We start from the raw sequence: 17,673 nt of genomic DNA, 5'->3' as shown, positions 1-17,673 counted from the left end.
ATATATATATATATATATATATATATATATATATATATATATATATATATATATATGCATATACTAAGTGTGTATGTGTGTGTCTGTTGTGAAATATGTGTCCAAGAGAGATAGGAGGAAGAGTATTCACTTTAAGTGTATTCATTTCAGATCCTAATCATTACACTGAGGAGATTATAAAGCTTGACTTTGTTTTTCTTTTCTCTCTCTCCCCTCCTCCTTAGATAATGCCAGGGGCCTTCAAATCAACCTGCAGTGGGAAAGTGATCATTTCATAAATCTGCAGGACTTTTATTATTATTAACTAAGTCTTCTGCCTCATCTTTATTCCTCTCTTCATCCCACTCTTTTCCTGCCCCCTCCACAATTAAACAGGGATTCCACCTAGAGCCAAACTCCACAACTCCAAATGAACAGAGAGGAGAATTAAAGTGATAGCCCAGTCCAGCCAAACCGCCTGTAGGGCACTACTAAACCGCTCTTATCTTTTATCTTCTTTGCTCAGGCTAGAGTCATCTTTTTCTCCTTCCCTGGTGTGAGTTTGTTCATTAGTTCAGCACAATGCTGGCGGTGCATCATTACATTTGGCCCAGAAGCAGAAATCAATTTTGTTTTTTAAAGAAATTGGTTAAATGTATGTAATGTAATGTAATGTTAGTTGGTCACATTGTAAGTTAGCAAAGAAAGATGAATTCTGCTTACGGCAGTTTCTCCAATTAAATATCATCGAGTTATGCAGATAACAAAATTGTGATTAAGTGAAATCATTATTCCTATACATGACAATGTATAGGAATATTAATTCGTGAGCTCCATATTTCCTTCGGTCAGCCACCATGTGTAGATGCTCTGATAATATACAGAATGTACATTCCCTCTTTTCAAGGGCAAAATCAGTGTTAATGTATTTTATTCTTCTCTCTATCTAACTAAATATCTATTAATCTGCCGTTTATTCCTTCATTTATGTACTGGTGCCTCTGTCTCTCTTTTATCCTCTTATGTCCAACCTCTCTCCTCTCCAGCTGGATGGAGGACAGATTGACGTGGGAGTCAAATGAAGCAAGGGACACATCAACGACCCACTACATCGTCACAGCTGACGTGCCACTCAATCCGTCAACCACCAACCAACGGTATTATATCATAAGCTCAGTTAACAGAGCGGGCCAGTGGCTGCAATGCAATATTGTTTTCATTTGAGCTTCTCTGAGGTCAAATGAGAAAGCCATCCATTGCGCTGTCAGGATTGTCAGCGCATGACAAACGACTCGGATACAATCAAGCATTTTCACTTATCTTTCCATTCCAAAGAGGGTAAGGCCCGCCATACACACAAAAGGCAGTTAAACAAGCTTTGAGGCAGTTTACTAATACTAGCTTACAGATTAAAATTTCCTGCATGAGGCATTCTCTGCTATATTTTTACCATCTTTCATCTTTCTATGTCTACCATACCAAATAAGCAACAAAAACCTGAAGAATGGTAAGCACAGCAACAATATATTCATACAGCAAAACTTTCCCTAATCATGCTTGTGTTGTCCTATTACATTACACTGTCGGGGCTCAGTACTAGAACCAAGCTGAAGACATAATGGATGTCAAAGTAAAGTGGTGTAAGGTCTGCCCCTTTAATGCAAAAACAGGATTTGTATTTAGTCTGTAATGCCATTTCTCCCATTGGAAGGTGCTAGAGGTGTAGCAACAAATACACAGAGGCGAATTTTGCACAGACATAGCCTGATCAAAAGTCTGTATTATACAGTCAGATTGCATCGTGAATGACACATTTTATAAAGGGTTTCTGTCGTAATGAATAATGGGGCTTATAGATTCACAACTATCAGCAACGGAGAAAGAACACACAACTAAGAAATATAGTGAGAAACAGCAGGAGAGGAGAGAGAAGACGAAGGTAAAACTTCAAAAGGGACTTTGATTGAGCCAACAGTTCTCCCCAACCTTGTCTGTCCCACTTTGTGACATTTTTCAGAAGTGTGTCAGGCAGCAATGACTGAAACACATCAGCTCTGTTCACTTGCCTTGTTAGACCACAGCAGCCTGCAGCTAAACTGGGACACAACATAATAAGCACATCTTAACACCTTCATAACTCACAGCCACACACTAGAGGGGTGAGGAAGCCACAATGTAAGGGATGTGGTAAAAACTTTCCCGCTGATAGAAATTAAAGGATGCTGGTATTGAACATCATTCATGAGATGCAAAGACGCGATACTTTCACAAATTAGCTAGTCGGATTTCCCTCGGGGGGTTAAAAAAAGAAAAAAAACATTCGACTTTGAACGATCTCACCCCACTATAGCACACATTTTCAATAATTCACACTTACAGATCTGCATTTGCAATGCTGAATATAAATAATTTAGCAACAGGACGTCGCAGCACTTTTGAACAACAGTTTATGTGCAGAATGTAAAAACCTTGGTATTAATGAAAAGATATTACTTAAGCATTAAAACTATGTAGGAACATGCTTTACAAAATCTACCCGCTGATTGACAGAACAGTTGCTGGCAGGATGTGTTTACTAGGTTGCTGAAGGGTGGCGGTATGGTTTTGGGAACATGCGAGAATAGATTGAATGACGCATCAAAAACAGCTTAAACTGCTCCCAAATGCCCTGAAATCCATTTCAAGTCACACCACCGTCTGCCACTGGGTGTTGTCCGGTTATAAAAATCATATTCATTCAAACCTTCTCATGATCGGGTCCAAACAGAACGTGCTTATGTTCCATTTGACTGTTGTGGAAAAACGTGTAGATGTGAACATGCACTATACAGTTAGTAAGGCTAACCTATGGTTGTGTGCATTTCAGAGTAAAATGTATTTCTGGTAAACTTAAAGGCTTCATGTAACTAGATAATATATCTGCTAAACTGTTCGATATTTTTGTCTACTTTTCCCCAAAAGACTTAGTAGGCTATAAGATGAAATACTATACTTTATTGTGGCATCTTAAATTGGGTTACACAATAGTACAGTAAAACAGTACAATAAGCTGCTCACATTCTCCACCTTACACAATAACCTTTTTGCTAACTTTCCAATTCCACTGTTGACTTCAATAACTGTTCATTCTTCAGGGGAGTTTTTTTCCCCTTTACAATAGGTTTATATCTCCAATAAAAAATGAACACTTTTGAGGTACTGTATGTGATTTGTACTTTTAATTTACATAGTGAACTAACAGTGAAATGTACTCCCAACCTCCACCAACAAAACCTTATTCATTCTCCCCAGATGTCCTCATTGTGGGTGACAGATGAAGCAGTGTTAACAGGATAATAACATAGCAGTGAAGAACAGCAGCAGCAGCTCACATTAACAGTGGAATTCTGACCTGTCCCTGTCACTCAAACATTTACCCTAACAGAACCAGAACATCAATTCAACCCACTAATAAGCTGACTTGTGTGCATATGTGAGGGAGGTACAGAGAGACCGAAAGAGAGAGAGGGATCCAATTAGAGCACAGCCAATCACTGGATTAATGAGAGAGTAGGGATCACTCTGCTAAGAAATGGCAAAAAATGGAGAATTGGGGGGATAGCATGGGTTAAAAAATGACAAAAGGTAGTGAGAGAGGGTTAGAAATGGAATAAAGATTGAGAGAGACGAGATGAAGAAAGAGGAACAAGGATAACAAAAGGCTGAATCCTCATTCGCTTTACAAATCCCCTTAGAAATGAATAGAGGTTGGAGGAGCAAAAATCTATAATCCTGAAAGAAAAACATCTAACAAAGGGGACACAGTCACAGGATGGTGGAAAGGAAAAAAAGAGATGAAATAGAAATTAAATGATGGATGAGAAAAATACAATGACTTGGATGTGGAGAACATTTTATGCAGGACAGGATCCTGCATGGGTATGTGCGTTTATGTAGCTTTCTTCTCTAATGAGTGTATAATGTGACACAGACAAGTAGAGTAGAGTGCGACTCTCGGCATGATGCCCCTGCCTGAAGCTGGGTTTATACTTCTCTGTCAAGGTGTTCCAGTGGTCCTGCCACAGTGTGATTTATTTATAATTCATAATCATAGCACATATATACTATACTGTACTAAATTTATGTTTCTTTCAGTCCTTCCATTTTGTATGGTTATTGCAATAATAACTTGAGCAATTACACACATTGTGAAAGACTGTGACATAACAGATTTTTTGAGTTAGTTGAAAGAGCACATTAGTAGAACACTGAACTTTAAAATATTCATTATTTATTTAGTAGTGCATTTTATGTTTAATTCTATTTGTTTATAAAAAAAGACTTAATTTCAACAAGCAATTTGCTGTATTTTAACAGAATTCTGACAGCAGCAGATACGTATGGACACTATAATCTGTTTATTTATTGCAAGACTTTGAACAATGTTATTGCATATCACATTATGCCCCTCATATTGTGCAGATCTAGACCACAAGTAAATGGGGTTGCATTTCATTATTTTGGGAAGTAAAGTGATGATACAACAGTTTGCCCTGAAAACTGCTTTATCTTTTACTTAGCCAGGGAATTATTACATAGCCAAAGAAATATTTTTTTTATTTTCTTTAACTCACTTTGTGATAGAGAGGACAAGGTTTACATTTGCAATCTGTAATATTCCGGCAGACATACTGTACTTAGACGTACTTATCTCCTTTCTCTGTCCCTCTCCTCACCTTCTCTCCACCAATATCAGTCTGACCCTCACCGTCCTGTACTGGACTCTCACACCAGCCAGGATCCAAAAGAGGTCTGTCTTGTGGTCCACCCCATGCCTGGCACCACCAATCTGAAGGGAAGGGTTTCAAGGCTGAGAGCAGCAGGGAAGGAACTGTATTGACTAACTGTTCTCAGCCTCCTGTTGTGGGGCCCACTCCTCTTCTCTCTTTCGATCACGTGTTTACTATTTCTGTATTTCTCCCCTGTTCCATCTATCACACTATCTGTCTCTGAGTGTCGGGGTCTCAGGCCCCAGAAACAGCAGGTGGCCTTCTACTATCGACCAGCTCAGGCTGCTTTAACAGCAGTTTGTCATCACTGGGAATCTGGAATCTGCATGTGTTTGTGTGCAAGCGGTTACTAAACCACCGCACTGACCGGCAGTCAGCACGGTTATTCAAAACTCTTGCATGTTGTGGTGACCACAACATGACCTTTGAACTTGGCTGTCCGTGAGAGGTGAACAAGAAGCCAACACAAGAAATTCAAGATGACATTTATCGGTCTTATTGTTTTCAGTTATCTGTATCATATTGGATAGCAAATTGCTGCCTGGTATGTCGGGCACATTTGATATGTGGATGATTTATTTGTTAGTAAGAAGTGCATAATGTGCATTTATTTTAGCCACAACAGATAGGGAAAAAATGTATGCTGTAAGTATCTGTCTCTCTTTGGATTTGTAACACATGTTCTGTAACCCTCTGACATTTAATAAAACTTGACTTGAGGCAATAGCATGACTGAACAATTCTGCGTACAGTTGTACATTCAAGTATCAACTAGCCGTAGAGAAAGCTATCAGAACAAACCTGTTATGCCAACATATTATTGTTACATGTTCTGTACATTTCAGAAGGAATTTGGACTCATTTTATTTTTAACTCCTTAGTGATTGCAGAAACTTGGAAACAGTGTTGCCGAAAATCAGGACAGTACTGCTGGTATAAAGTAGTACTGTAAAAGTGGTTTTCAGCCGCCTAAATCTGCATGAAGAATCAGATTTAAGGGTAACTGATAAACTCTACTGACTAGAGAAAACAGAAAGGTATTGCAATGAAATTGGAAAAACATCATCAGTCAAATTAATTATGAAAATGATTAGTTAGCAAATATCAGTGATTACGTCAATATAATAAAAACAATTGTAGCAGCAATGTTTTTTTTAACAGCTGTTGTTTAAACAAACATCAACATTATAAAAAGGGATTGACTGGCTTCCTTAAGTTGCCTTCATTATTTTGTTGTATACACCCTTTAGCAGTGGAGATGGTGTTTGTGTGTGTGTGTTGTGTTCATTAACTGGTTTCTATATCTGTGTGTAGGATATTTCCCAGATGATCCTCCTAAACAGTTAGTGGAGGTCAGCTCTCTAACTAGGCTAATAGACTAATTACGTCAAAAGCCACACACACACACACACACACACACACACACACACACACACACACACACTCGGCCAACAAAACCCACTTCATAGTTTTCTTTCTTCAACATAAGCTAATTGGCATGCAAATTATGAATGATAAATTTGTAACAAGATGTTAGGCGAAAATGGCGAAACAAAAGGAAACCAACATAATGGGAAGAAGTGAAAATTAAATATTCCTAATCATTCATTTGTTATTCTGTGATTTCTTCTGTAAATCCAATTACATGCCCTACAATCCAAAAGAGAGGAGAAAAACTAAATTCTCACATTGCTGGTTAACAGATTTGTACAAAAGAGGAAATTGATGTAATTGGATTCCATGACAAAACACCATGATAAATGTCCTTATTCTGCTAAATTGTGTCTCTCTCTCCCTCCCTTTCTTCCTCCTTTGCGGGGTGAGACCTCAGGAGTGGCAATGAGAGCTGCATTTGAAAGGGCATCTTCTACTCACTGTCTGTCTGATATTTAAAGTGTTATCTGGATGATCTGGGCTCTTGAAATGTGCTCACATTTACACACATGCACACAAATAAATTGCACTACACATTAGAAAATATTGACACTTTCATGGTGCAAGAGAAGTCTATAATCTGCAAAAAGTGCAGACAATATACAGGGGCAACTGGGCTATCGCCACAAACAAAACTATAGTGACCTGTGATTATGGTGATTAATGATATGCATATTATCTAAACTCAGAGTTTTTGCTATATTATTTCCAAAGTAACATATCATATACAGTATATATTTTTTATCCTCTATTTTATTTTTACTTAAAACAACTACTTACTATAGAAAACAATTTGTGTCTTTTTATGTTGAAATATAAAGTAATAAGTACATGCTCTTAGTTGTGTGTCTTTTTGTGTGTGATACAAAGAGAAAGTGAAAAGCCAACACAGTAAGTAAGACATGGCTGTGTGTGCATTTACGTGAGCAAAGCAAGTGTGTTATGGACTTTCCATGGTGTTATTTTAGCTTGGTTTTACCTCTGATAGAGGTCTTCACAGTCTCACTGTTTCTGTTTCCATTACACAAAGTGCTGCTATTTTGCTCCACATTCCATTTCATCAAAGGTACTAAGAGAGATCGTGTGTATGTGTCAATCTGTATGTGCACGCACTTACACGCACGCGCACACACACACACACACACACACTCACACACACACACACACACACACACACACACACACACACACACACACACACGGACTGTAACCACTCTCCTCTCTTCCTATAATTCAACACATTTATTCACTCCAACTCTACTCACAAAGTCCGTTTCTATAAAAAGACTTGTTCATGGCCTCCAACACACTATGTAATCCCTTTCTCTCCTCCAGCCAGGCTATAATGGAATCTACGCTACACCAAAGGTTATTGTTCCCTTTGACATAAGAAAATGCTAAGATGTTATGATATTGACTCAGCAGGGGGGACGTCAGATGTGTGTGTGCGTGTGTGTGTGTCTGACCTGGGTCTCAGACATGACATAGAGGTAGTGGTGAGCAGAAGAGAAGGCCATGTCTCGGAGGATGGGTCCATTCTCCACCGCCTGTACAGTCTCATACTGCAGAGCACGAGAGGAGCCATCGACCCGAATCTGGGAAAACACAGAAGCACATTAAGAATTAATTTGTTTAATATATGGATCATATTTCACTGCAGGGCTCTCATTGCTGGACAGGTATTGTAATATTAACAATATAAATAAATACATTTTTGAAGCATTTTAGGCCTGTCTGTGTATAGGAGAGTTGAAGACATCAAGGGGGAGAGAAAGAGAAGGGGAACGACATGCTGCAAAAGGCAGAAATTTGGAGTTGAACCCGCCACTGCGTTGAAGCATACACTCTACAAGGTGAGCCACCCAGGCGCCCAATTTAAAAAAAAAAAAAACATATTTGAATTAGTGCCAATGGTAGTGAAAACCCGCCGTTATTATATAAATTGATTTTGGAAAGAGAGTAGACGACAGGGCAAAAATATAACATTGAAATAAATAATAGCTGATGTAAAAGAAAAGCAAAGGGAGAAAGAGTTGCCTTCCAAAAGGAAGGACTTGGCAATGGATGAAATGTGACATCTAGGACAACAAAGAGGGCAATTAGAGACCATGGTATCATTAAAAAGGTACTTCTGAACATTGGTATTGGCATAATTGCCCCATCTACTGCATACAGCCTTAGGATTTTTCCCATGCATCATGGCTTTCTTTGCTGTATCTGAGAAGCTCATCTTTCTCTATTGCAGTTCCAGCTATTCAAAAGTGATTACACTAATTAGGCATCTGGGCAAGAGGTGTGGTTTGTGGGCCCCTAGGTGTGTTTACTCAGCAGAAAGTGCATGGAATTGGCCCCATGCACACATGGTGGTGTGATGGAAGTGTTCTTGGTTGAGCCCGAACATCTGCTTACATCGTCACACAAACGCAGGGTGTGTTCCAAATTATCCTTTCTAAATCTGGTCCTCTGGCTGTACTTTCCCAGTAACACATAGCGTTGACACATACCTACCTAAGCAATTTTCAGCACCCAGTAGAATACACACTCAAACTCACACACACACACACACACACACACACACACACACACACACACACACACACACACACACACACACACACACACACACACACACACACACACACACAGTCCTGTATGGGCTTGTAGACAGGTGTGAAGCAAGTCTTGTTAAAGTTGTGTTGACTCTTGGTAGTTCTATGTGCTCTTTAGCACTTAAGGGTTCATGGGTAACAAGCACAAACAGGAGATAAATGGACAGGAAGCAGATGGTTGAGCAGACAGGTGAGTCACTTCCTGATTTTAATATTTATGTATTAATTCAGCTCTTTAAAAGGTCAAGAAGTCCCAACTGTTCCAAGTACATAAACTGAACTATTTAGTTAAATGTGCAAAAGTGGGGCTGTACCCACTAAAAACAGAACTGGTCTATGTCAGGGACCAGTCAATACAGTCATGTATTGTTAAGAAAACTAACTCAAGTGTGTATAATGTGTGAACCATGGTTCATGAAGCACAACAACAATTCTCTCTCAAAATCTCTCATCATTATCAAATAGCATATAGAATGAATGTTAGTTTTTAAGAAGCACAATAAGCATATTTTTATGCTCCAGCCCCTGACTTTATTCTACACTTTACAGTAACAGAAAACAATCTACAACCAACAACTGCTCTACTATAGTTCAGTGGAACCTTTCTTTGTATTTGCTTAGACAATCAACTATTGTATAGTAAAGAAGAAAAGCTTAGTACACAGGGTGCAGTTTACGTCCTCCTGCTGCTTCTACTCACATCCAGTTTCACAACATGACATTTCTTTAAACAGGCACTATCTTTCACCCTGATTTCACCCTACTCTCTCTCTCTCCTTTGTTTCTCTGTCATTCTTCCTCTCTCGCTCTGCCTCCTGCTTGACTTGTGTACTGATCATTGATCTCAAAGGACCTTGAGTTCTTTTGTGCATCAAAGCCTCACACACTTTCACTGAAACTATTGTATGCACTTGGGTCAGTTGTAAAGAAAAGAACAGAAGGTGAATAGGAGGGAGAAAAAGAAAAGAGGGAGGTAGTAAGAAAGAAACTATCGTGCAAGCCAGGGCCAGATTCAGCAGGTGGGGTTATCTAATCTGCTTGATCGGGTGTTAATTTGCGGCGCTGTGCGTATGCGCACTACACAGCGTGTGTGTGCATGTGAATGTATGCAAAGATGTGCGCGTATCAGTTTACCCTCACTGTATATGAGAGAAGTGTGGAGCCAATTGCAGAGCAGATTTAAAGGGCAAACAGTCTATGGCAAAGGTTGGATATAGAGTTTTATTGTGTTGGGACAGATCCACAGTCACCAGGGAGCAGAGGGGTTTTAAGGGGAAGCTCCTGTATATTATCCCTCAATCTGACCACCAACAAAACAAATGAGCCACCAGGGAGTGCTCAGCATGTCCGAAAGCATGCAACACAGGCACACTGGGACTGGAGGGGAACACATAAGGGAAACAACTGATTGAAATCAAAGACCAGCCGAATTATTTGTACAGTAGTTGGTTATTAAGTATTTAAAAGCAGTTTTACCCTGTATTTTCTTTCATCACAGAAGGGTTATCCTGGGCTAGTACATTTTCAAACAACTGTTACTGCAGACTTCATTTCTCCTGATATCAAACTCTGAATACAAAGAAATATTCCAAATATTCCAATACTCTAAAATATCCACCAGCAGCAGCAAAATTCTGAGAAATAAACTGAAAATAAACAGATTGCAGAGTGCATGAGTTGTATACAACACCACACAAACAAAAAGCCTACTCAGCGTAAACTGAACCCAAACAAAGCCAAAGCTAGTGATTTCGTTTTTTTTTATTGATATGACCTGACTAGGATATGAATCCTAGTTTCATTTTCAAGAACGATAATTATCAATATATCTTAGTTAAGTCATTGTTCATCATCTTAAAATCATTAAGACAGCTACGGTCGTGTTAGCCAATATTATCTGATTCCTTTTCAACGGTAATAAAGTGGATTAGCTGCTCTATACTAAATGGATTAGAATGCTAATCTTTGCTATCACATTAGCACTACACAATAGACATTCACTGTCAGACCGACTTCATTTTGCCTCTGAGTAGTGGGAAGGTGAGAGATGCATCGGCTCCACACAAATGCACCCCCCGTAAATGCATGCACACACACACACACACACACACACACACACACACACACACACACACACACACACACACACACACACACACACACACACACACACACACACACACACACACACACACACACACACACACACACACACACACACACACACACACACCACAGAGTCTGGCTGGAGCTACTCATATGGTAATGTCAAGATACTCTGGGGAGGGTGTCAAGAGAGTTACTGGTTCTTTTAACTCAGAGAGCACACTTCCTCGGCTCTGCAAAATATGTGTAGTAAACAAAATCTTTGATAGCTCTGTGTGTGTCTGGATCCGTATGTATGTGTGTATCTGTGGGAGAAATCCATGTTAAATCACAGATCATACAGAGAAAATACTTGTCCTCCATCAAGCGACCACCATGGCCATAAACTGTATCCCCCTAGTGGCTTTGAGAGATCACTACACTAACACCATTACTGAAAACAGGCAGAGACAGTGGCTTCTACAATAAAAATGCAGTATAGATGCACCTCAAGTATCTTTCTCTGTGATCTGGAGTGTTTTCCAAGCTATTCAGACCTTTGAGATCAGTAGCTATCTTTTATTTTCTGGGTATCTACCATTAAATTAGAACATATTGTGAGGGCAGTGTTGATACTGAAAATCCGAAACACTCACAAGACTTAGCCTTCTCTTTATTAGATACATTTAAAAAAACAGTTTCAGTGTTACAGCTCAGAGAAAGACGAATGCAACCCCATGTGCAAATGGTATTTCTGCTTTAAATTTGTGAATGAAAAATAATGTGCCCAAAGTGACTATCTCCCTCTCTCCATGTGGCTAACAGCTAGCAGAAGGTGTGATACAGACAGGGAAGCCATTCCGGTGTGAAAAAACCACAGGAGTACCCTCTCTCAGTTTCCTAGTATTGGCACTGTGCACCACAGAAGTACATGGAAATTACCACTCTTCCTCTGACTGAAAGGTGTACTGGTAGAGTCTTTGTCTTACTATACATATGCTGTTTAACAGAAAAACATTACTGTAAGACGTGGTCAAATTATTTATCTTATGTTGTACAATAAAACTAATAGCATGTATGCTGGAAAATATGCAAATTCAAGCATATTCGTATATCAAGCATACAAAATATAATATATCAAACATACAGATATAAGAAAGAACTTCTAATCTATTTAAATTCTGATATCAGGTTATTGCAAAGTCAAAAGTCACTGATTGCCTACTTTGCCATTATCTGAATCCAACAAACACCCAGGTCAATGTTGTTGGCCCTCTGGAACATTGTTCTGGGGAAATATTTTGTTGTACCTGTAGTTAGACATATAACCTATTCTATTCATTTTAGGTAAACTCTGAGAACTGGTGTGCCAATATTTAAAAAGGACTTGACTCAAGTGGTGATATTGATTTTTACCATTTTATGAGTAGTCAAGTCAATCGTCAGGAGAGATTAAAAAAAATACTGCTGTAGTAGTGTTATTGCAGACAGTGGTTGTGGCTAAGTGCAGGAAATACACAGTCAAAACTACCACATCTTGACAAGACAACATTGCAGAAACAGCTAATTATAAGTGGGCTTCTTAAAACATACAATAACTGAAGGGGAAGAACTGTGTGTGTGTTTCTGAGTGAGGACTGTAAGAGTGATTGGAGAATTGTGTCCTTGCCTGTTATGGCATGGGTTTTGGGGTAGCAAAAGGAAAGCTAGTCACACAGAGTTGCAGTCTGTTAAGCATGGCACCCACACTAACACAACATGGCTGGAACACACACCATGACCAACATGCTGCTGGTGGAAGCCAGAATAAGCTGCTGACTATGGTTTCACTGTGGTCTGACATGGGCTGTGCAACCACAGTGAGGTGAGTGGGCTGGAGAAGAATGTCATCCAAAGTCACACTGCTTGCTGGGAAACCTAAATTACCACAGCATTTGAGCGTGGAACTCCATCAAATCCCTGAAACATGCATGGGCAAACCCGGTGTCAGTGCCAGCATTTCTGCAGCCAAAAAGAGACATGAACCTTCTTTTCTGCTAGATATCCACATAATAAAATGATGACGAATTATGGTTCCAAAATGTACATACATTACAAGATGCTTTAACTTAATAAATAGGGTATTGTATTATATTAGTAATCATTCACCAATGCAAGTTACGGAATTGTTTTAAATTACAAAAATTGGTAAATGTCATTAATTATTAGAATTGTACAACTACTTCTTAGATTAACACACCTACCATCCCTCATGTAGCTGTACATGGAACTGGTTTTACAAAGCAAGTGCATTCACTTTTATCTATATATTTAATCAAGTGGGTACTTATTTGGGTTGAACCGGCTGCTGTTGCTTTTCCCTATGGGACTCAAACCAGGTTACATTCTTTGATCTCGGCAATGAAATTGTAAGTAAAATTGTTCATATTATAATATTACCTGTTAAAACAGTTGTAATGTCACTTGACATGAAATATTAATGAAACAAACAGTCTCAAAACTTTACCTATTATCAGTGTTAATTGAAGTTTGGTAATTTTTAACAAAACGGGATCTTTCAGTGATTTAACTTTAAGTCCAAGTCCAAGAGTCCAAGCACATTGTGCACACAGAGGTCTCCTGGGGTCTCTGGGTCTCTGTAAGCCCTTGGGTTTTCTACCCAGTGAAAGATATCAGAAATCAGAAACAATTTCGGATGCCAACAGCATAGCCACATGCCAAATAACAATGTAAGCCAACCTGCCACACTTTGCTCAAGTTTCAACCCTCTTTGTCCAACCACAGCAGAGTGTTAGGTATTCAACCAGACAAGGCAAGACATGCAATAAGAGCCATGAGAGAGAGCGAGACAGCCAGAGAGACATACAGAGACAACTGAGAACATTCACTGTGAAAGAGACATGAAGAAAAGAAACAACGTATCGTCACTACATAATGGCAATGTGTCTCTCCACGCATTCTATTCATACCGACAGCAATACAATGGTGGCTGTCTGATTGCCCAAATCTGTCCAGCTGACTGAAACATATGGCAGACTGGAGAGAAATAAGGGGGAGGAGACGGACTGGATCTATCTCTCAGTGTCAATCAATGCCAGGACAAACTATCCACTTCCACCTTCAGTGCCTCAATATATAGCTCTAGGCGAGATGGACTGGCGCGAGACTAGTGGGGGAAAGTGTGGATGATTTGACATTAATCTCAGGGTATTAACAAGGATGTGGCAAACTAACATAGGATGCCAGGCTGCTTGTCTAGCATTGCTGGAGCAGAGAATCACATATGATCTGCTGTTCATCGCCAGGGGTTAATGCATACAATAAAATACAGACATGTGTTTTTATTCCGTCTGAGACGAGGACTGGCCAAAGAGGAAGGCACTAAACATATGTGATTTCTAAAACAAGTACTGCAGGTGACATATGAATGGCTAATGTCATGGTACTTCAACACCTACAATGTCTTCTGGTAGAGTATTTTATGCTTTATGACAAGCTATAATGGAGATCTTGCAGTTATTTAAAGGTACAACATGAACTCAATATTTTACTGCTTTCCTATATGAAAGTAAAATATTCATTCAGTTCATTTAAAGACACATCCTTTCTTCCTTCTAGCTTGACTCCTCTCTATATAGAAAGATGAGTGGGCAAAAATCCCCACAGAGTGGAAGGGAACTCATTCTGTGCTTTAAATTACTATTCTCTGTTTTATGTTTGCGATTAGGCATATCTGCTACACAGCAGGATTTTAATTAATGCAATTCCCCTGATGCCTGCACTGTGAAAGAAGGTGCTTTGTGGGTGCAAATCAGGGAAATGTCATTGTTAGCAGGGAAGTATATACAAAGACTTGTATTGGCAGCATCGCACCTGGACAGAAATTAGACATCTACAATGGTCCTCCAGTCGGGTTTGGTTTCAAAAAGGTTAATCCTCTGCAGATGTTTTATTTTGGTTAGGTTGTTAAGGAACAGGAGGTTATAAGAGAATTCTAGAAAACCTGGCCTGGGTGTGACTGTGCCAACGCAGCAGCAAAACAAAGTAGCTAAGGAGGAAGAGGAGCGTTGCATTAATACAGGTACTGAGGAAAAAATTAAAATCCGTTTTAAGTGTTGGGCTTGAGGAAAATATACAGGCACTTATGTTTGTTGCTATTGGCACTACAGTCTCCACCACCTCACATCTGGGATCTAAAATAGCATAGAGCCGCAGGGGAACCCCTTGCTCAGTGACTGACGGTTGTTGCATTAAAGGTGTGGTACCTGTTAGCCTGCAGGTCCATGTGGCCTACTAATCTAACCATATCCCCCTGCTGAAAAGTAGACAGAAAAAGCAAAAAGAGAGGCAAAGCGAAGGACAAGAATGTCATTGTGAGGGATGATCGTGTTTGATGTGAAAGGGGACAATTGTCTGGAGGCTTCCTAACTTATTTCTCCCCCTGCTCTCCTCTCCTTCCTCATTTCCCCCAATGGCTTCAGAAGGTGAGTGACGGGTCTCCCTGCTATCATTCCCTTCAGTGCTAAGCTGCCTTACAGCACGGTGATCAGGCAGGGGGCTCACAGCTCAGCTTTTGTTACTCATTTTCCTCCTCTGCTATTGCTTTTGCTCTTTCCTCCCTCTCTCTTTCTCATTCTGTCTCAATCTGTAAGTCATGAGGTTAACTAAAATACCTGCATCCTTACAGCCAGTTCATTCTTAAGAACATTTATGACCGCTTGACTCCTAACAACTCACTCAGTTTTCCTGATTTACATTTGTAACTTCTGTTCTTCTCAAAATGTCATCCTCTCTCTCTCTTGGTATGTTTGTTGCAGACTTTATTCCTCTTCAGCTGGAGCATGCATTTGGTATGTTTTATTAGATTCATCCGCATTTTTCAGACTGAAAACTTTTCTCCCTCTACCCCGTCAGATGTGACCGAAAATAAAAAGCCTTGCAAACTTGATTGATTTCTCCCTGCAAACCCTTTTGGTATAATGTATAGTTATTGATGGTACCAATCTTTCCAGATAATATGGGAAAAGGTCACTTGATGATGTAATCTATGTGGAAAGACTCTAAATAATAATAATGCACTATTTGTCCCCTTGGGTAAATTCAAGTTTTCATTCTGTTGTTTTTTCTTGATTTACAGACGTGCACATGTAACAAATGTAAAAACATGTCACAATGTTGGGTTGCTGCAGCACTGAGCCCCGAGCAGTAAGGTTTTTGGAGCCTTGCTTAAGGGCACCTCGGCAGTTGCCAGAAGGTGAACTGGCACCTTTCCAGCTTTCAGTTCACACTCCGTACCTGGCAAATCCGGGACATCAAGTAAATTAGACAAAACACTCACAAATGTCTTCAATGTGCTGAGTGAACTGTAAAAAGCCTTTATTTTTGGGGCATCGGTAATGCTAACGGAGGTGTAACGTTACGAATGGCCTCTGTTCTGACTCGGGTGCCTGGGTCTGTTTTCCCGGTGATTCAGTAGAATGTTGTTAGCGTCCTTAGAGCTGACCGGGTTCCTAGCTGGCTGGGGGCTGACTGTGGTTGTGTACCCCGGCCGGGGCTGTAATGATAGTGAATGGTTGCTAGCTGGCTGGGGGCTGATTGTGGAGTGGATATGTCCGCGGACCGGGGCTGTTGTCAGCTCTCATCCCGACTGAAGCCTCGCAGCGCCGAAAGACTGAGGCAGAAGACAGGAGTGTGCTAGCTAAATTACCATAAGATTAGTTGTCTGTCTATTCAGTTAACTTTACTGATGAATTTGTGGGTTAGCTAGCCCAGAGTTGTTAACCGTGGTCAAAACAAAAAAATATTATTATTATTAAAAATAAATGAGCGTGTCGTACGGTATCGTCATCTTACGTTAACCACCAAGAATTACATTAGCATTAGCTACTTGTCAACCAGCACCTTTACAGTAGGCACCAAAGCACTTTTCCTCTTCGTTCTCCCTACAGCTTGGGAGGGAAATTGTTACCATCATTCTTATTTGTCATACCAACGAGCCAGACAAACATACAGAGACAACTGAGGTCTGTATGGAAGAGTGGGCCAAAATCCCTGTTGCAGTGTGTGGAAACCTGTACAAGAACTACAGGAAACATATGATCGCTGTAATTGCAAACAAAAGGTTCCTGTACCAAATATTAATCTCTGCTTTTCTGATGTTTCAAATACTTTTCGCATGAAAACAAATGAAAATTCATTATTTAAAAATCATACAATGTGATTTTTTGGATTTTTGTTTTGGATTCCGTCTCTCACAGTTGAAGTGTACCTATGATAAATATTGCAGACCTCTTCATGCTTTGTGACTAGGAAAACCTGCAAAATCAGCAGTGTATCAAATACTTGTTCTCCCCACTGTGTGTGTGTGTGTGTGTGTATATATTTAATTTAAAAAACATGTATTGGAACAAACTCTTGACTTTGTTTTGCAAGATCTCGAGTTTTGTTTTTTGCGAAATCTTGACTCTGACATGGAGGAAATGTTTTTGTGTTTTTTTTATCTCCATGAAAGTTAAAATCTCAAGTTTGACAGTCAAAATATTTCTCTTGACTTTCATGGAGGAGAAAAGATGAAGAAAAAAAAAAGCATCTCAACTTTCAAACTCGAGATCTCGACTATAGTGTTTGTGCCCTTTGTCCCATGTTTTATTTTTTCTTCGTTTCCCCCCCCGCCTCCATGTCACCTCCTGGTCTCAGTTGCCTCTTTTTGTTCTCAAGGTCTAAGTTTCTTTGTCAATCAATTTTTTCAGTTTTGCCATTTTTCCTTGCAATAGGCATCATTCTACTACTTTTACTGT

The 17,673-nt window shown here is 39.7% G+C and overlaps 1 protein-coding gene across 2 annotated transcripts in view; it reads right to left on the bottom strand.

The window, feature by feature from the left end:
* The window catches only part of plxna4 (plexin A4), a 226,569-nt gene that overhangs the window by 90,638 nt on the left and 118,258 nt on the right, over positions 1–17,673 (bottom strand). For both annotated transcript variants that reach the window (XM_034863434.1, XM_034863433.1), the window contains exon 4: positions 7,649–7,777. In XM_034863434.1, the coding sequence (XP_034719325.1) occupies positions 7,649–7,777 (129 nt within the window). The remainder of the gene's footprint in view (positions 1–7,648; positions 7,778–17,673) is intronic.

This window comes from Etheostoma cragini, chromosome 23 (assembly GCF_013103735.1).
Source record: "Etheostoma cragini isolate CJK2018 chromosome 23, CSU_Ecrag_1.0, whole genome shotgun sequence".
Lineage (NCBI taxonomy): Eukaryota > Metazoa > Chordata > Actinopteri > Perciformes > Percidae > Etheostoma > Etheostoma cragini.
Note: the sequence above shows the minus strand (reverse complement) of the source record. Positions and strands in the feature narration are given on the sequence as shown.